At 46.7% G+C, this 20,732-nt stretch overlaps 1 protein-coding gene across 3 annotated transcripts in view; it reads right to left on the reverse strand.

Annotated features, from left to right (window-relative positions):
• Positions 1–20,732, reverse strand: part of LOC144773252 (ATP-binding cassette sub-family C member 5-like) — a 2,136,031-nt gene that overhangs the window by 1,701,010 nt on the left and 414,289 nt on the right. For all 3 annotated transcript variants that reach the window (XM_078658154.1, XM_078658153.1, XM_078658155.1), the window contains exon 5: positions 7,052–7,285. In XM_078658154.1, coding sequence (XP_078514280.1) covers positions 7,052–7,285 — 234 coding nt within the window. The remainder of the gene's footprint in view (positions 1–7,051; positions 7,286–20,732) is intronic.

The following is a 20,732-nucleotide window of genomic DNA, read 5'->3' on the forward strand; positions in this document are numbered from 1 at the left end:
AGACCGTGTGGTAGACTTCCTAAGGAAACAGGGTCACCAAGTGTACCTGTACCTCGACGACTGCCTCCTGAAGGCTCTTTCAGAGGAAGAAGCCCTTGACTTCATAGCGGCTTGCATCAACCTCTTTCGTCAGTTGGATTTGACACTAAATGACCAAAAGTCTCCCATCCATCTTGCAACAAGAAATCAGTTACTATGAGCATTCCTTGATACACAGTTCGGGAAGGCATTTCTCTCAACAGAGCAGGTTGCAAAACTCTAAACACTCATGAAGTGCAGCTTTCATAAGGAATGGGCTCCATTTTGCACTTACAAATCACTACAGGGCCTAATGTTATCCTGCATAAGGTTAGTTCCCTTCTGCCAGCTGCTGATGAGATTGATTCAACATTTTCTAGATCAACAATAGCAGCAGTTTGGAGGGTCAATTGACAACAGATTGATGATTTTCAGAGGGCTAATTTTAACAAACAAAATAGTTTCTACCTCAAACGGGTCAAAAGTTATTAATGCTGCAGTGACCCTTGTTGCCGCCCAGTGGAAGCCCCAATGTAAAGGTTGACTGGTCATCTTTAGGTTGCTTATTACTGTTTTTGGATGTTCAACTGGCAGTAATGAGGTGAAAGCTTTGCCCAAACAATGTTAACGTGAAAAAATTGCAACATTATTAAGTATTACTATCACAAAATGCTCCACATTTGGTCCTTATTTTTCGTTTTGTTGTAATACTTTATTCGAAAGATATTTCATAAAAGTACAAACATTCAAGCATACAAAATACATAAAACAATGTTTACAAGTATTACAGATCCATAAAACGTTAAAAAGGGACATGATAAAAGATTCTTTTCTCAGAGGAACTAATCAAACATTGGATAGCAATTTCGACCTGATAAACCAAGCACTCGCCAAATATTTGGCTACCCCACAAACAATATACATAGAAGAAGCGTTGGTTAGAATTATACGCATTGCTGATCTATAGTCCCTAACTCCAAGCTCCCTACAAACAGGTTTCAGCCATTTTGCTCTCGTCTGTTTATATGCAACACATGCAAACAAAAAATGACCAAGAGATTATTTCGGACAAGAGCATGCTGGACATTTTTGGTCAGATTCCCTCCAACCCTTCCACCCTCCCTTAAATGAATTAAGGGGCAGGATACCATATCTTAGTTTCAGAAACAAAGTTCTATCACGGGGGGTCTGAATAAAGTCCAAAAATGAATCTAGTTTCCTGAGGGGCTTGTGGTCAAGGAAGATATTTGTCAAGGGACCCCAATTTGGGTTCTTTAATTCCTTTGCCACAACCCAATCCCAATAAAGTTTTTTAACGATTTCTTTTGACGGGGGGGTTTGGGAAGTCCAACAATCCCCTAGACCTATACATACCACCAACTTCTTTAAATTGTTGAGCCATTTTATTTTATTAGCTACATTCAAACTAATTAGCTCATCCAACACTAAAGCATAATTGGAAAGTTCGGGGGTCCTTCTAAGCCGTACCCAATATAACAAGGGGTGGATTTGGACTAAGTCAGTAATCGTTCTTTTGCCCAAATCTAAAAAGAGTGGTTTCAGGGGGTCGATAAAGGCAGCGAGACTATATCTCTTATAAACTTGTTTTCAGCCACTGCCAATGCTTTAGTGTTCTCCGCACCCCAAAGTTCGGAGCCATATACTGCCGCTGCTAACGCTTTCCCCTCATAGACTACTAAGGTTGGAGCTATGGGTCTGCTAATAGAGAGCCGCTGATTCTTTAATATCACTCCAGAGACCCTTTTAAGGTTTAAAACCATTTTAGAGAAATGGGAATTCCAACTCATATTATTGCTAAGTCTCACTCCGAGGTAATCGAATTCGTCCACCACCTCAAGAGGAGTGCCACTCAACGAGAGGTTAACCTTCCTATGTTTTTTATTGGCGGACAATACCATCAGCTTTGTTTTGGAGGTATTTACCGACAACCCTCGATCTTTACAAAAAATACAAAAACGATCGAGCAGTTTTTGCAAACCCATGGGGGATTTAGACATCAAAAGGGTATCGTCTGCGAAGAGGAGTGTAGGTGTTTTCTCGCCTGCAAGGACGGGGGCATCAGCGGGGTCCTCCCTCAAATGGTCCACCACCCCATTTATAAAGAGGGAGAACAGGGTTGGAGCCATCACGCATCCCTGCCTCACTCCTCTATTGACCGGCACCCTCTCTGTCAGTTGGCCCTGACTTCCCCAACGAATCCTAGCATAGTTCCCCTCGTGAAGTTTAATAATAAACTGCAGCAAATAGCTGGGGAAACCCATATCAAATAGGACTGACCAGAGTTTGGCGCGTGGGATGACATTGAATGCTGTTTTCAAGTCTATGAAAGCCAAGTATAAACTACCCTTGGCAATTAATACTGACTTCCAACAGACTGCACAGAAACGAAAGACCTGGTCCATTGCACCGACATTGCGCCTAAACCCAGCCTGGAAGTGGGACAAAATGTCCTTGTCCACAAGCCAGGCTTCGGTGCGATTTATGATGACCCTGCCAACTACCTTTTGGATGGTATCTATTAGACTTATCGGTCTGTAGTTGGCAGGGTCATCTCTTTCACCCTTCTTATGTATGGTAATGACCTCTGCGCCCTTCCAGGATTCTGGGACAGGGTGACCATACTGGATCAAATTCATCAAACATGCTATGAACTCTGCCCATAGTTTGGGATCATGCAGTAGCAAATCCCCCGGGAGGCCATCTGGCCCGGCTGCCTTCCCTGGTAATATTTTTAAGATAGCGTCCTGAACTTCTCGCTGGGAGAATAGGTCTACCTTAGAACCTGGCTTCACGCAAAACTTATTTTGTGGTTCAATAGCTGGGGATATTGTCGAGCTTTTCAAACTGTCCTCACAATATAGATTTAAAAAATGGGAATACCATTGCTGTTCGGTTATATGGTTTAAAATTGGTGCTGCCCCCCGTCTGTCAAATGCATTAATTAATTTCCAGAAAATAATGGAATTTTTCCCGCAGGCTGCGGCCTTAAGCTGCTGCCAGTGCTCCTCCTCCCAATCTTTCTTTGCTGATGTTATACTATCAGAGTACTCCTTTCTGGCCACTCGGACAGCCACAGGGTCCTTGCTTTTTATCGCTAGAGTGATCGCTTTCCTTTTTTTCCTACAATTTGCCGTATACCAGGGGTTACTCTTAGAGGATTCATGGTTAAACCCTGATTTCCCCCGGGGCTTCTTGCCTGAAAAAGGTTCCTAGTTTAGTTATTAGGTTTTTATAGGAGACTAGCAGGCTACGTCCAGCATAGTTAAATGTTGCTGGGACCAAAGCAGTAAGGCTACTGGTTTCTTCTAAAACCAACTCTTTGATGCTTTGGAGTTTCTCCTCATCACACTTGACCACATTCCATTTTAATTTCCGATTATCATTTGTAGGGAAAACTTCTTTAGTAATCATCTCTGGTTTTCCACTAATATCAATCCCTTTTAACCAATGGATTTTCATACATAATGGATTGTGATCACTATCTGAAGACTGCCTAACCTCCATATCAATTAGGTCAGCCCATGATTGTATATCTAAAAGAATATAGTCAATTCGAGATGGGCAACCTAGCCTATTGTAGGTCATTGCCCCATCGCGATCCGACATAGTTCGACCATTGAGAGCCCGTAAGTTATGTTCTAATACCAGAGCGTTCAACTGGATTGCTCTGGCAGTCCATTTCTTAATGGGTGTGAGAGCTAGGGGAGGTATAGACTGTCTACAATTCTCTAAGTTGAAACCCAATACCTCTTCATCGTCTAGGGGTTCAAAAGTACAATTAAAATCCCCCCTACCAGTATTTTAGATCTGGGAGGAAGATGTAATAACCTCACATCTAGCAGCTCTATTATTGGAGAGGAGCGCCCGCCCTGAAGGCCTCTAGCATAAATACAAAAAAGTTCAAAGGTAGGACCCCCAGACTGATTCTTAAGGGTGATGTGCAGAATGTCGTTAGAATCACTTATGTGGGAGGTAACAGTACAATTCAAAGACACCTTTACCCATATTAGCAGGCCACCAGACGGGCGACCTTTCCCCACCGAAACTGCAGGAATAGAAAAGGTTGAGTAACCATTTTTATATTGCGGGGAGAGACACCAGGTTTCTTGGAACATACATATATGGAAGGTATTAATAAAATCATTCCAATCTGGGTTGGCAAGATTTTTCTTTAATCCTGCTATATTCCATGACAAGATGTTGATGGAATTTGAGAGTGCAGATGGTTCCCTGATTACAGCTGGAGTACTAGGTTCCAGTTCTCCTGTACCCTCGCTGATAAATCCTGTGTTAACTATACCAACATGGGTAAATTGGATTGTTCCCCAGGGGTAACTGACACTTCTCTCTTTCCAGATCGACTAATAGACTGGAGTGGGAGTTCCCTGGTTTCAACTAAAGTCCTAGGTTCCATTTCTCCTCTACCTTCACTAATGAATCCAGTGATAACTGTACCTTCCACGGCTAAATTAAATTGTTCCCCAGGGGTAACTAACACTTCTCTATTTCCAAATCGTCCAGAAGACTGGTGTGGGAGTCAATCAACTCCCTCCTGACCATTGAAACGATTGTAACAAGGGATAGGATAATCAAGCTGGGGACCCAGCCATCCCTCATTAATCCGATTACCACCAATAAAGGGCCTCCCTGCCCCTCTTCGTATTACGTTCCAACCTCCGTTATCATCCCCGCCCCAATTACAAGGGTACTGCCTCCCCAGTTGTTCGGGTCTCATCCTACCTCTATCGTAATTGGGGGCCCTCAACCAACTCCACCTTTTATCATGATGTTCCGGGGACATATAGAAATATGACAGGGGTTTAACCTTAATCGTTGCATCGTTATTACATTGGGACCCAGAGCAAATATACTCTACTAGTCGTGGGTCTTCAAATGTAATCAAAACACAGTCTCCCTGTAGACTTTTCTTATTGTCACCTACCCATGGCGCTCTCTCCACCATAAGCAATTTATTGTTAATATTAGGAGGGGGTGGAAAATTTCTATCTAGCCAATGGCAAACTTTATTTTTAAGTGCCCAAAAGGGTTCAGAAGTGGCAGGTGCAAGCTCCGGGACGCCTGTTAAAACTAGCACATAGGGGCAGGCGTCAGGTGGTAAGCTAATATTCCGCCGTACCCTGGGTGTCTCTAACTGAGATGTTGGAGGGTTAGAGGCTAGGATGGATGAGCCTGCTGCTTTCTGGGGTTTTGTAGAGACATTGGGGGCTGGCTGGATAGATCCATCTGTATTACTCTTTTGGATGGTGTTTTGAGGAGGGCATTTCTTAGTGGTGGGGTTAGGTCCTTCAGATTGAATCTTGATCAGGGATGAAGAATTACCAGTTGGAACTGCAGTCTCGGAGGTCCCTTGTACGTTATTTTCCCCCTTAGGATTTCGTTCCTGACGGAGGGCCTGAAGTTGATGTTCTATACCTTGGAGTCTAGTCTCCAGGGGCAAAAGTAAAGACCTAATAAGGGCCACTAGGGAATCTAAAAGTGGAGCATTCTGGTCCTCTAAGTCTTCTAAAGATTCATCGGAGCTGCTATTATCAAGGATACTGACCAGACTTATATTTGAGACTGTCTCATCTGGAATACCCATTGGCAGGGGATGAGATTCGCGTTGTACCTTTTCTCTCCCTGCTGGGACTCCCATAGAAACCCTCCCCTCCTCAGTGCTGTTACTAGCACAGGCCATATTTCCCGAACAACCCATCATGTTCTGGTTAGTTGTAATTACGCTGGTCACCTGAAGGGATGTTTGATTAGAGGTGAGAGTTACACCTTCCACTGTGCCCCCTTCGGTTTGCGTGTTCACTCTGTGGACAATAGCAGATATAACGAATGAGTTGTTAACAAGGGGAGGCGCTGTTAAAGATGATAGTAATAAGGGTCCGGGAGAAGGGTCTATATGGGGTAAATGGGGCCCAGTAGTTTTGGGAGACACAGGGTCAGCATGCGTCAGGAGTGGATCAGAATTACTCAAGGCTTTGGTCGGAGTACGTGCCGAAGCTATACTCCCTAGTGACAACCTTTTGGCATGTAGAAGGTCTTGTGAAACCCTCCTTTCCATGAGGACAATACCCTCATCAATTAGAGTGTTAGTACGTAAAATAAAATTGTCTAAGGTCCTAGTGAGTATTTTGTTTTTTTGCTCCAGCCGCAGCCTGGCTGCGAGTTTCACGGGTGGACATGACTTTTAAAAATAAACAATAGCGACTATCAACAGAAAACACGAACAGATTTAATCCACATAAGAAACAAGAGCCTCAATGTTTCTAAGTGTAATGTGAGAGACAACTGGCCCAGCAGAAATAAAGAAGGATAACAAACAGCCCTATGCAAAATAATGGCGGGTTATTTGCAGAAAACGGACTTAAAATGATATAACCTACAAGGGGCAAAGGCCAGTCCAGTCTTAGACGGCCCGCCCTTTGTCCGGGCTTCGTCCCGCGCTGCGTCCCGCACACGCGTCCCGCTAACGCGCACTGGGACCGCCTAAAGTACAGATTAGAAGCTGAAGGGGAGGAGTCACGGGAAGAGGCGGCATCCCAGCAAGGGCAGCTCAGCTCCTTAAGATGCGGCGATGCAGGAATCCAAAGACCCAAATCCGACTGCGAGCGGCACTCCTTATTTTTCATTTTCTTGCTACATAATTTAGTCAACCTTGTCGCATAATTTCTTCCTCCTCTCCTGCATAATTCCAGTGGTCCTGAGTACAGGAGACAAGGTAATGCTGATTCAACTGTAGGGACGGCATGTGCTAAAAATGGATGGTTAGTTTTTGCAGTATTTTCTCGGGCACTGTGAACAACATGTGGATTATGATGGCATTGTTTTGAAATGTACATGGTATCGGAGTACTGTACCTAGTAATCCTTTCTGTCTAAAACAGCAACTTCGAATCATTACAGTGAGGCTGATCTGGTTAGGTAGGTTGCCGAGTAACCAAATTAAGTAGTTGCATATCAAGGTTTACACAAAAAATGAAAACAATTAGTGTAATACTTACTTCACCAACGTTCACATCTTTGCAATTCTTCAACTTCAGAATTTTTTTAAACGCTAAGGTTAGCACAGCTCCTTTTAATCGCACTCCTGTTCTGTAATTTAATGCCCAGTTCAGTGCGAATGACCAAGAACGAATTAGTTCTATGACGATAATGCCCAAAGTGATGATGATGCCATGAAGAAAGTCCGATTCCAGTGCTTGTGAATATTCTAACAGTTTCCTGATAAAAACTGCCTGTTGAAGAAACAACACATGAGTACATCAGCGCTGTTCCAATATCATAACTCATAATAAGTCCTAACTTCAGAAAGTCACTGCGTGTGTTGGGGCCCCTACCTTTCATTGGGCAGTAAGCAATATGTGTCTGTAAAAGAAAATGATGAGTATCAGGTAAACCACAAACAAACATATTTGCATCAATGAGTTGGCATAATCATTAAAGCACGAGTCAGATCAGCAATTAATGTTTATATGAATTGCAGATTAATAGTATTCCTACTGGAAATGTAAAGAAAATAATTGATATTAAAGCACATCATAACCTAGTAACGTTGATCAAAGTCTGACCAACATTAGAGGTCAATTTATAAGGGGCTTGGGCTCTTCTCAATTAAAAAAAGGAAAACAATTGAAAGGTTGAATCTCAAATCACCTAAGGCCAGAAGACAATGAGGAAATTTGGAAATGCTTGAAGATTTTGGAATTGATTCACAAAGGTAACTTTGACTTTTGAGCACGTTTACTGCTTTTCGGTATTCACAAACTTACCGGTTCCGAGTCACAAAGGTACACTTAGACGATTGGTCTAAACTTTGACAAAACATCACAATTTAATACTTTGAGAATTCACTATCTTTATGTCTGTGCGAGGGGGCCCGAATGTGACCATAAAGATAGCACTCGCTCGTAAATGCCCCATGTGAATTCCCAAAGTCGTAAACTTTTGGCCAAAGTTTAGATCATTCCAATGAGATACCAATAAATAATGCACAGCTTTTAAAGTACACATTTACACAAGCCTCTACAGCTGTGGACATGGACTTATTTTACAGGAACACGTTCCCCTTTTTCGGGAGGACACCAGAACTAAACCACAATATTCTCTTAGCGATGTCTTTAATGATAATAAAATGTCTTCATTAAACAGATTAGTAAGGCAGATGGCAAAAAGCATTGCCTTGCTGATGAAGAATCAAAGCAGTATGTTACGAACTCATGTGCCAGTTCTCCTACAAGGAACTACAGTGGGGGCACGTTTGTCGTATGATATTGGGTATATGGATGGGTGTGTGGGTGTATGATTTTGGGTTTGTTGGTTTATGATCTTTGTTGGGTGCATATATGTTAGTGGGTATGTTTGCATAAGATTTTGGTTGTGTGGAGGTATGACTGTGGGAGTGTTGGACATATGACAACACGCTGCTCCTGAGGCGAAAAGCCGGGAGAGAGCTCCATGTTTTTAAAATTTGTATCTTTGAAAGATTGTGTGTTCTTTTTAATTAATTGCACTCACCCTAAACCGCTGATCTTGACAAGCGGACCCCTCGGTGAAACCGGCGTGTAAAATGCCTCGATAGATCGACAGGCCACGCCCCCCTCGGAGGCCACGCCCACCGCCCGCAGTACTTAAGGGACGCTGATCACAAGCGCTCCTACCTGACAACACGCTGCTCCTGAGGCGAAAAGCCGGGAGAGAGCTCCATGTTTTTAAAATTTGTATCTTTGAAAGATTGTGTGTTCTTTTTAATTAATTGCACTCACCCTAAACCGCTGATCTTGACAAGCGGACCCCTCGGTGAAACCGGCGTGTAAAACGCCTCGATAGATCGACAGGCCACGCCCCCCTCGGAGGCCACGCCCACCGCCCCCTACCTACCATTCCATAAGTATGTGCCTCCCCAGGAAGCGCAGCGGACGAGCGCAGCGGCGCGACGATTGCGCGCCGAAGGCGCGCTTAAGGCAAGCTCGTCTGCGCTCGTCCGCGACCGTTCGGGGCAAGGGGCATGTCATTCTGCTCGCCCTACCAGCTATTCCTCTTCCCAACTACGTTGTCTTCAGGGCCCTTGGTCACTACCCGCCCCCACTCGCTCACGCATTATGGCTCTCGGCCTATCTCCACCCGCCCCTCCTGCCATTCCTCTCCCCCAACCTGCCCCCTCTCTTCCTCCCAGAGGTAGCGCTACTCCTGCTACCCCTAGAGCCCTTACGGCTCTTTATTTAAACACTAGGTCTGCAGTAGCTCACGCCCATGAGCTTTCGGTTCTCCTGGATCTTCATGCCCCTGACTTGCTTTTCTTAACGGAAACTTGGTTCTGCGATGACTCCCTCCCCGTCCTCTTGGCTACTCTTCCAACGCCATATTACGCTATCCGCGCTGATCGCTTAAATGGCAGACCCGGGGGCGGGGTGGCGGTCATTGCTCGAACCGACCTCCCCTTTACAACCTTATCCTTACCAGATATTGCTACTACGGAGTATCTAGCCATCCGCACTACCTCCATCATGCCCCCTCTTACTTGTATACTTATCTATCGTCCCCCTCAATCCGCGTTATCATTTCTTCCGGACTTCCTGGAAGTTTTGGCTACTACTACAGTCAATAATTCTTCCATTTTGCTTTTGGGTGATTTTAATTTTTGGCCCTCTGATCCAGCGGAATGTTCATCTTCTAAAGAATTCTCAGACACACTCCACTCTCTTAATTTCATTTCTCATATTCACTCTCCCACCCACATCAAGGGTCATACTCTTGACCAGATTTGGTCCCTAAATTGTCCAGTAGAGTCCCCCTCTGTCTCGCCCTGCACCTGGTCTGACCATCATCTTATCTCTTTTTCGCTCCTTATCCACCCTCAGGTCAAGCCCTCACTCCCGAAAAACATCTGGGTGCGTGCATGGGGCCGAGTGGACCCGGACAGTCTAGCTTCCCTACTCACCACTTCCCTTCCCTCCCTGAAAAATCTGCCTATTCATTCCCAGGTCAAGGCCATTGATCTATGGCTCTCTGCAGGCTGTGACTCGGTTGCCCCCTTGAAACGAGTCTCAACCAAACGAGAGAAGGATGCCAATCAGTGGTTCAATCAAGATCTAAAAGCCACTAAACTAGCGGTTCGCCGGGCGGAGCGAGCTTGGAGGAAAAACTATTGCCCCTTTTTGCGACTAGAGTTTATTAACATCTTGACTCTCTACAAAAAAAACATCTTGGAGGCAAAATCCGTCTATTTTTCCTCCAAAATACTCGCAGCCGAAAACAAATCGAAGGAAATCTTTTCGATTATCCATAATCTGGCGTTTTCGGACAGAACCTCCCTCAAACCCACTCCCTCCCAGGATCTTTGTCACTCCCTCAATCACTTCTTTATTCAAAAAATTGCCATTATTAAATCCAACATTCCCCCTCCTTCCCCCTCTTTTGTGGACCCTCAGTGCCCTTCCCCTAAGGAACACCTCACTGCCCTCCCACTTCTAACTCAAGAATCTTTGACTGCTATAATCCCACTCGTCAAATCTGGTTCTCCACTAGATTCCTGCCCGGCCCATATTCTCCGTCACATCTTCCTCAGCTGTCCTGACCTTCCTCTCCACGCTCTTAACAGTTCTCTCTCTCAGGGCGTGGTACCCAACTCACTTAAATCCGCCATCATTGTCCCCATATTGAAAAAACCGGGCGCTGATCCCTCAGTTCCAGCTAACTTTCGCCCCATTTCCCTCCTGCCGTTTCTGGCGAAAGTTCTCGAGCGCCACGTTACTTCTGCCTTGAGCTCTTTCGTGGAGAAGAATGGGGTCCTCGCCCCCCGCCAGGCCGGGTTTCGCCCCGCACACTCTACGGAGTCCGTAGTGCTGGCGGTCCTTGACAACCTCAGGGAGGGTATGGATACCAATCAACCTCAGGCCCTGGTCCTCCTCGATCTCTCAGCCGCTTTTGACACGGTGGATCATTCCATCTTGCTTTCCCGTGTCAAGGCGGCGGGGATCGAGGGTACGGCGCTGGTCTGGTTATCCTCCTTCCTGAGGGACCGCACCCAGGCCGTCCGCCTGGGTGACTTCACTGCGGACTTCTGTAATGTTCAGTGCGGGGTCCCCCAAGGCTCCTCCCTCTCCCCCCTTTTATTTAACCTATACATCTCCCCTCTTATTTTTTCACTGCAACAAATGGAGGTCGCCGTGTTTAATTATGCGGACGACCTCCAGCTTGTCTTTAACCTTTCTTCCTCCCCCGACTCTGCTCTTAATTTTCAAACCATCATGATTCACATCCGTGACTGGATGAACCACAATCATCTTAAACTCAACCCAGACAAAACAGAGCTGGTGTTGACGGGTGGTTCATCCAGCCCCTGGTCCCCTATCTTCTGGCCCCTTTCCCTTGGCCCCCCTCCTGTCCCCGCAACCTCAGTCAAAACTCTCGGCATCAAGCTTAATCCCCAACTCACCCTTCACTCCCAGGTCAGCTCCGTGGTCTCTTCTTCCTTTCTGGCACTGCGTACCATACGCAAGGTGTCCCGTTTTTTCTCATTTGATGCACTTAAACTGATTACTCTTGCCATGGTCGTGTCCCGCCTGGATTACGGCAACGCCCTATATGCAGGTATTCCTGCATATAGTCTTCGGCGGTTGCAGCAGATCCAAAACCAGGCGGCGCGCCTGGTGTTCAAACTCCCTAAATTCCACCATGTCACTCCCCACCTAAAGTCCCTACACTGGCTTCCTGTCTGTGCCCGTGTCCAGTTCAAGCTTGCCTCTATCACCTTCCAAGCGCGACTGGGCACGGCTCCGGCTTTCATCTCATCTGAGATTGTCCCCTATGTCCCCGCCAGGGAACTGCGGTCTTCTACCCAATCCCTCCTTACGGTCCCACGGTTCCGGAGAAAGAAATGGGGAGGCTCTAAATTTGCGACCCTTGCCCCGATTTTTTGGAACTCACTGCCTTTGCAGCTTAGAGCTTCTACTTCGTACCTACTGTTTCGGAAACAGCTTAAGGCACATCTCTTTGCTAAATCTTTCTAACTAATAATCTGAGCTTTCCCCTCATGTTTAGCTCTTTGTCAGTTTAGCGCCATGAAACCGCTGGTGTACGTGCGCTGTATAAATAATTTTAAATAGAAATAGAAATGATGGCAGGTGTGCAAACTGCACCCCAGCAATGCATCCATGAGCTGCAATACAGCTACAGCGCCTCTCTGTCTTCCTGCAGCCTTGCAGCCTCACTTCGTGTGACCCTGCTGCCACTCCTGCAGTCCGTCTGTGGGAAGTAAGCCCTGTATGTACTCCAAGATTTGCTTGTGCGGCCACTGTGTTACCCAGTAGCCTATGGACACCGAACCCTCCATTACTCCTACTTTCCATGCATCCTCTCATTGTGCCCCCGGTCCCCCTGCAATCCTGTGTGTTCCCCGGTTCCCAGTTCAGCCTGCGTGCTGCCCTACCCCACCCTTAATGCCTCACAGCATGCCCATCCACTATAGTGTAGTCATTGAGTGCCACTTTGCCCCGCCCGATACCTGCAGCCCCTTGTGCTCTTCTGCCCTACCTCTGTATGCTGCCCTTCCCCACCCCCGCAGCCCTCCTATGTGTACCCATATAACTTGTAGTCAATTTCTGAGTCTCATTTAAGTGCACCCATCCCCTGCACCCACTCTGTGTGCCTCTGCCCAATCTTCAGTCCCTGGGTGCCACCTTGGCACTGGCACTGCAGCCCCTCTAAATATGCCCCAAGGCAGCACCTCTGTGCCATCCACATCCTCTCTTTGTGCCTCTGCCCTCTACAGCACCTATGCTCCCTTGTGCCCTATCCCTGCAGCCCCTCTATGTGCAACCACCAACTGCAGCTCCAATGTTTGCCTGTCCCCCCTAAAGCCCTTACGTCCTGCCCTACCCAACCCCACCCCTTCTAGGGACAGAGGGTACACAGAGAGTTACTCTGTGTACCCTCTGCCCTCTTCCTGTCCCTTTTTGGGAGGGATTGAAAGGTTGATTAGAGACGACTGTCACCTATGTTGTCTATTTATTTGCGGACCATCTGTGGATCTTTGCAGGCGCTTGGCTTTGGGCAGCAAGTTTTGGGCACAACCCCTAGGTCTGGAGACTTCACTGAGCATGGTCTTTGCACTGTGAATTTTTAAATAAATTTTTTACAGAATTCCCTTCCCCAAAATATAATTTCACTTTTCTAATTTGCTCATTTGCTAATCCAGTTCCTCAAACCCTCTGAATAAAACTGTTTTTTAAAATATTGTGGTAAAATACCTTCCCCTCTCTCTAACACTTTTCTTTACAATGCTGTCTCTCTCTGCCTGGCAATTGCAACTAGTAAGGGCCGCTACATCAAAACATTCCGATTGCTGCCAACCAATCAGATTGCTTGGATTCTTAACCTTAACCTGCGAATTTACAGAAGTGAGCAACACCTCCCTACTACTCATCCGGCAATCACGCTAGCGTCCGTCCTCCTTGGACCTATTGGCCATCCCCAGGCTTGAGGGACCAAGTCGCATCCTTCGTCCCCTCCTTTATCATTGTTCTGATCCCAAAAAGGAGATTTCAGACCACTCACTCTGTCCTGATGATGATCTTCGCTAACTAACTTGACCCTCCCAACAGAAATCCCTCAATTGTATATAATTTTCTGGAGTCCTTTTTGTTGTTTATGTGATGTTTTCTACATGTCACTTTCACTCAGTCACAATACGCACATTTCCACTTTTTTGAGCACCTAACTTCACCTCCTTCGACACCGCTACCTTCCCGGAGAGCTGGAAGCACGCCGAACTCAGCGCTCTACTAAAGAAACCATCAGCCGACCCCACCGACCTCAAGAACTACCGCCCCATCTCGCTGCTCCCGTTTCCTGCTAAAGTCATCGAGAAGACCGTCAACAAGCAGCTGGCCGCCTTCCTCGAAACAAACGGATCCCTCGACCTCTCGCAGTCCGGCTTCCGGGCCAACCACAGCACCGAGACCGCCCTGATCGCAGCCACCGATGACATCCGAGCACTGCTTGACAACGGAGAAACAGCAGCCCTCATCCTCCGAGACCTCTCTGCGGCCTTCGACACTGTCTGCCACCGTACACTAGTGCAGCGACTCAGCAGCGTCGGAATCCAGGAGAAGGCACTGGAGTGGATCATCTCCTTCCTAGCCGGAAGGACACAGAGAGTCCGCCTCCCCCGTTCAGATCTGAAGCCACCGAAGTCATCTGCGGCGTTCCTCAAGGCTCCTCGCTCAGTCCAACCCTCTTCAACGTCTACATGAGCCCCCTCGCAGACATCGCACGCCAGCACTACCTCAACATCATCTCCTATGCCGACGACACCCAGCTGATTCTCTCCCTCACCAACGACCCCGCCACCGCCAGAGCCAACCTTCACGAAGGGATGAAGGAGGTATCCGAATGGATGAAGAACAGCTGCCTGAAACTGAACTCAGACAAGACGGAAGTCCTCATCCTGGGATCCTCACCCTCCGCCTGGGACGACTCCTGGTGGCCCCCCGCCCTAGGCAGCGCACCCAAACCAACAGACCACGCACGCAACCTGGGCTTCATCCTGGACTCCTCCCTCTCCATGACCAGACAGGTCAACGCCGTCTCCTCGTCGTGATTCAACATCCTGCGCATGCTACGTAAGATCTTCCGGTGGATCCCCACCGAGACCAGGAAGACGGTCACCCAGGCCCTCGTCACCAGCCGTCTGGACTACGGCAACTCCCTCTACGCCGGAACCACCGCCAAACTCCAGAAGAGACTCCAGCGGATACAGAACGCCTCAGCTCGCCTCATCCTGGACATCCCCCGTCGCAGCCACATCTCCGGACACCTGAGAGACCTGCACTGGCTCCCGGTCAACAAGAGAATCACCTTCCGACTCCTCACCCACGCACACAAAGCCCTACACAACCAAGGCCCAGGATACCTCAACAGCCGCCTCAACTTCTACGCTCCCAAATGCCAGCTTCGATCGACCGGCCACGCCCTCGCCGCCGTCCCCCGCATCGGAAGAGCCACCACAGGGGGACGGTCCTTCTCCTACCTCGCCGCCAAGACATGGAACTCCCTCCCGACCCACCCCCGCCTGACCCAGGACCACCTCGCCTTCAGGAAGCGACTCAAGACCTGGCTGTTCGAGCAGTAGCGGACCCCCCTCCCCCAGCGCCTTGAGACCCTCTGGGTGAGTAGTGCGCTATATAAATGCTTTGATTGATTGATTGATTAAACGTATTCTTGAAATACCAATATGTTAAAAAAGCAAAATAAAAAGTATTCGTGTAGCGCTACAATTCTGCTCCCATATTGATTAAGTGTCTAGTCTAAAGTATACGCACTAAAACCCTGGTTCACACACAGATTTATATATATACTAGCAGCCCGCCCCAGCATTGCCCGGGGCAGAAGGGGGCTGGGGGCAGCATTTTAGGCTTGCGTGCACTCCCGCCCCGGCCCCCACCCGCCACGACATTGTCTGTGTCCCGGAGCCTGAGCCTTACCTTAGCCGCCGTTGTTCAGGACCAACCTCCCGCCCCCCTCCCCCTCCTGCCCCGGCCCCCTCCCGCCCGTGTCCCGGAGAGCCTGATTCTTACCTCAGCCGCCGGTCCCGCTCCAGGCGCTTTTCCTCCTGTAATTCCCCGTTTGCTACCTCCCGCTCCCCGCGCATGAAGCAGCGCCAGTCACTCCAGGACTCACCCCCGTCCGCGCTCTAAGGGATTGTCCGGTCCCGCTCCAGGCACCCCGCCCGCACAGGCCGCCACTTCGCCCAGCAGCAAGCAGGGCCGCGGCAGACCTCCCAGCAGGTCGCGATCTTCGCCACCATTTCAGGAAGTGTTGCCAGGGAGCGCAAATGATGTCGTCGCGGCCGGCGCTACTTGCAAGGGACTACTTTATTTTTATTTCTAAATTTTTTAAGCAACGTATATTTTTTATTTTTAATAGCCTATGTCCTTCTGCTTGCCCTGAGGTTTTCAAAGATGTCTTGGGTGTTTTGATTGGTGGTGTACTTTTCGAGTTTACCTGGCTCAAAGGACACAGTTCTCTCTTTATAATAGTAGTATAGATGTTCTTGTTCTGGACCTATTTAGGCCACCCGTGAACCACTATACTCTGTAAACAAATGTTGTGTTTATAAGCAGATGTTGCTGGCCTTGCGGTAAATTGGGATAAGTTGCTGTTGGTCCTTCTGGATGAGTCTGACAATATAATATAATGGCAGCCTCGTCTTCCATCCAGTATGTATGGATACCTTTAAGTATCTGAGGATCCACATTGCTTGTTTTTTCCTCCCAACAGTCTTGGAAGTATAATATCTCTCTATTGCTGGCGCAACTGGATGACATTATTTGTCGATGGACGGCTTTGCCGTTCTCCATAACAGGCAGGATCTCTCTGTTCAAAATAATAGTTTTTCAAAATGTTTATATTTACTCATAAATATTGCATATGCCATCCCACAATTTTTCTTTTATAACCTTAAGGCTACTATAAGATGATAGTTATGGTTGAGCTAACAGCGAAGAGTGTCCTGGGCCAAAGGCACACAAGTTGTGTTTGGTGGGTGGCTGGGCATGGCCGATATTTAGCTATAATACTGAGCCTCTCATCTTACCACCATTAATGATTGGATGTTTGGGGACAGTGATGACCTAGCTTATAGACTAGAAATGCAATACTTTTGGGATACTAACCCAATGCACTTCCTGTCCCAATCCACTATTTCCAAGCATCTTCCAGAAGTCATGCATCTGTTTTTATAGTGTGGTGTAAAGTGCTAGCTCACATGGAATAGTGTAAACACATCATGCTAGAAACTCTCTTTTGGCAGGGCAACTTACTCCTGACTGCCAATATGGCATCAGCATTTAAATCATGGGACCTCATTGGTATTTCGTACCTCAAGGATAAATGGGAGACAGTATTGAGTAGTACATTTTCGTATAAATAAGTCCCAATATTTCCGTTTCATTAGATTGCGCCATATGCTAGAACCCATGCAATCTCAACTGATACACCCTGTGGAATATAATGCGTTGGAGTCCGAATTGCTCTTAGAAACTCTGGGAAAAGGTGGGATCCTGAGGATATATCATTCTCTGATAGTAAAGTCCACAGACCTGTTAACCCAAGTGCGAGCTAGTTGGGAAATAGATTGTGGTGCACTTGAAGAGGGCAAGTGGAGGTAAGCCAGAATGGCTCTATGCCCCCTGGCTATCTCCTCCCACCTTCGCCTCATCCAGTTTCGCTACCTGCACTGCATCTACTATACCTCTGAAAGGATGTCTAAAATTAAATCAGAGATGTTCCTGAATTGTACTAGATGCCACCCTCATGTAGAAGACTGTTCCTGCATACAACCATATTGGGAGGGAGTCCATTGCCACCTTGTCATGGTTACAAGTTAAGCGGTGGCCTTTCTGGGACACTAGGAGAGGCTGGTGGTAGCATAGCAATGAGTAAATTCCTGGGCCTGGGGTACTTGATCGCTAAAAGAGATATAGCAAGCTATTGGAGAGCCGAAGCTCTGCCCAACATGAAAGGCTGGAAACTGGGTATGGATAGATGCTCTAAGATTGAGCATATGGTCTACACTGCATGAACATTCCCATGGAAAGTTGAAAAGATTTGGAGAAGGGGGTTGGAATTAGTATAATTTATATACTATGGAAACCTTGGGTAGCCCAATATACTTTTGCTCACATGTGGGTGGCCTCCAGGCAAATGTTGATTCCAAGAGTAAGAACACAATTTTTGTAACAATTGATGAATACTGTAGACTATATTGACCTACCTTAACTGCCTGTCTGATGTTATATGTTGACAAATTACAATAAACACATCCGGACAAAAAATAAATAGAAATCTCATTGCAAGATTGCGGGCCATGCGTGTGCATGTGTCTTGACACATGCACATGCATGTGAATGCAAACAATCACTGCAAAGCCAATGACTTGTGTTTTAGAGCTGAGGCCTACTGGCTTTGACAATGCTTGTTTTATTTTGGCAGGAAGCCATTAACAAGTGGATTGTTTCAGGATTGTAATTCGCTCCTTAAAACATAAGGTTGTAGTTCATTGGATCGGAAAGGAGCACCTACATTTCAGACAGCTACAATACTTTGAATTGAAACAGTTTAAGCACAGGTAACAAGTTCCTGTCCTTTCGGAGTTATGAGTATACCGCTCTCCTGGACCAAGAACACAGTTCATTAAGAACTGGAACCAGGTGTTGGAACCCTTGATCTCCTGTGCCAAATTACCATTTTAGGGGATTTTAATTTTCATCTTGAGGAAGACTGCAATGACACTAGGGCCTTCTCAGATTTGATTAACAGATCTCTCTTTTGCCAACAGATGGATCTTATAACCCACATAAGTGGACATACACTGAATGGCATCTATACCAACCATGATGCCCTGTCAGTGAAAGATTGTCTCCCTTTTATTTGGACTGATCACTATGTGGTAGGGCTTAGAGTGCACAGTGAAAAACGCAGGACAAATGCTCAACTTTCAGAAGGTGTAGCAAATTCTCCAGCCACAAGCTGATGAGAGCCCTTAACAATCCTCAGACAAAAGGAACGAGTGGTTAGGGACAGTCAGCAGAAGATTTTAATAAATGGGTGCTATCAGGTATTGAGGAGGTCACTCCCACTATAAGCAAAACCACAGGCAGGAGGAAAGCTTCAACACTGAGGTTCTCTGAGGGTCTCAAAGACCTCAAACTGCAATACTGTAGGCAAGAACGGAGGTGGAGAATGTCTCTTAATTCAGAAGACAAGAATAAACATAAAAAATGATTAAAAAATACAAAAGTGCCATCAAACAGGCAAAATTTTCATATTTTTCCCACAAAATATGATCCTCTATCAATGTTTCAGAGGAATTGTTCATGGTGGTAAGAGATCTGACATTTGGTTTTTCCTCTCCTAACCTACACCTATCTAAGTTAGTTAGAGGAATTGCTGATGTTTGAGATTCTTAAGAACAACAATTGGAACCACGCTCCTCGACATTAAAGGGTTGGGTTATAACGACAGGTGCACACCATAAAAGCACGGGATTGTTGTTGCTAAGGCAGCACTACATACCTGTATGGCTCTACGAGGCAGACCGTGTTCTCTAAGAAGCCAGTCAATGGTAAAAGGTGGTGACATGAACACGTCTAAGGATCTGTTTACACATGTATTCCATATTGTGCATCACGTGTTGCTAGTGACAGCTGCTTCCGGTAATGAACACCAGCGGGTTGTCTGTTAATCAACCTGGTTCTTTTGTAAAGCGCTCTGACACCTTTGGGTAAAGTTTGCGCTATATAAAACTGCTTTAAATAAATCTCCGCCTGCTCAACAGGAGCTGCAGAACTCTCCGAATTTTTGCAATAAGATGGCCTCTTTCTTTAAGGACACAATTATGAGAATCTTCTCTGACTTTCAGGTGCCTGAAGACTGCTCAGGTCTATCACCTATGAAAGACGAATCTATTCCGTTGACCACCAATGTCCACTGAGCAGAAACTGTCCACGTTCTCTCCTATTCCGGAGGTTAAAATTAAAACTCTTCTGGGACAAATTACATCGGGTTCCCCAGATGATCCCTACCCGCCCGCGGAGTTGCAACTCACACTAGACTTAATCACTGCATTTTTGGACAACATTTACTCTCAGTTTTGGAGTCGGGAGTCTACCTCCACTGCTGGAAAGAGGCTATCATCATTCCCCTTAAAAAGAAATCTAATGGGGATTCGGGAGAGCTGAAAAATCTTCAACCTATATTCCTGTTGCCCGCGCCAGCAAATATTCTTGAGAAACACAACAACCAAGAATTAGCTCTCTTTCTCACGGATCATGAGCTTCTGGATCGATCCATCTCAGAACGGCTTTAGGATGAACCACAGCACTGAATCAGCACTGATTCCAGTGGCATATTCTATCCGCCGCAAAGTGGATTTGGAAGGCAAAGCCAATCTAGTTATGCTAGACCTATTCGCAGCCTTCGACACCATATCTCCACTTTGGCTGATGCAAAGACTACATCAGAGAGGGCTGAGTGATTCTACATTACATTTCCAAGAATCCTTCTTGATGAATAGGACCCAAATGGCGAGCTGTGGGGACTTCAAGGTGAGGTTTTCCAGCTTCACTGTGGAGTCCGGCAAGGGTCCTCCTTCAGTCTCACCTTATTCAACCTTTACGTGGCCCATTGGCTAAACGTGTTCCGTATTTTGGGATTCAAGTATTGTACCATGCGGGCGATACCCAAATCATTGTGTCAATATCAGGTGACTGCAAAAAACACACAATTGATGGGCAAAAGAAAGATGGATTTAACCCAGATCTTTTGACTTGGGGGAGAATGTTTTCATTGTCAGCATTCCATCCATCATTTGTTTGCTGTAACACTTTTCGCCCTCAGTGGGATGGGTAAGCCCAGATGTGGGTCCCTTGCTCACTGTGCCACTGGATTCAAGCTAGCCTGACTGAAGAAGGGTGACGTACCCCAAAACCGGTCCCAGGAAGCTTGTTTCTGGTCCAGGGAGGACCTGGCATGGCAGTACGCTCTGGACCGTTCCCATGGGGCACAGGGTCAAGACTGATTTGCATATGGCACAGTTCAAACTGGGGTGGCGTAGTGGGCAAAAGAACGATGGATTTAACCCAGATCTTTTGACTGGGGGAGAATGTTTGCATTGTCAGCATT

This window comes from Lissotriton helveticus, chromosome 8 (assembly GCF_964261635.1).
Source record: "Lissotriton helveticus chromosome 8, aLisHel1.1, whole genome shotgun sequence".
Classification (NCBI taxonomy): Eukaryota; Metazoa; Chordata; class Amphibia; order Caudata; family Salamandridae; genus Lissotriton; species Lissotriton helveticus.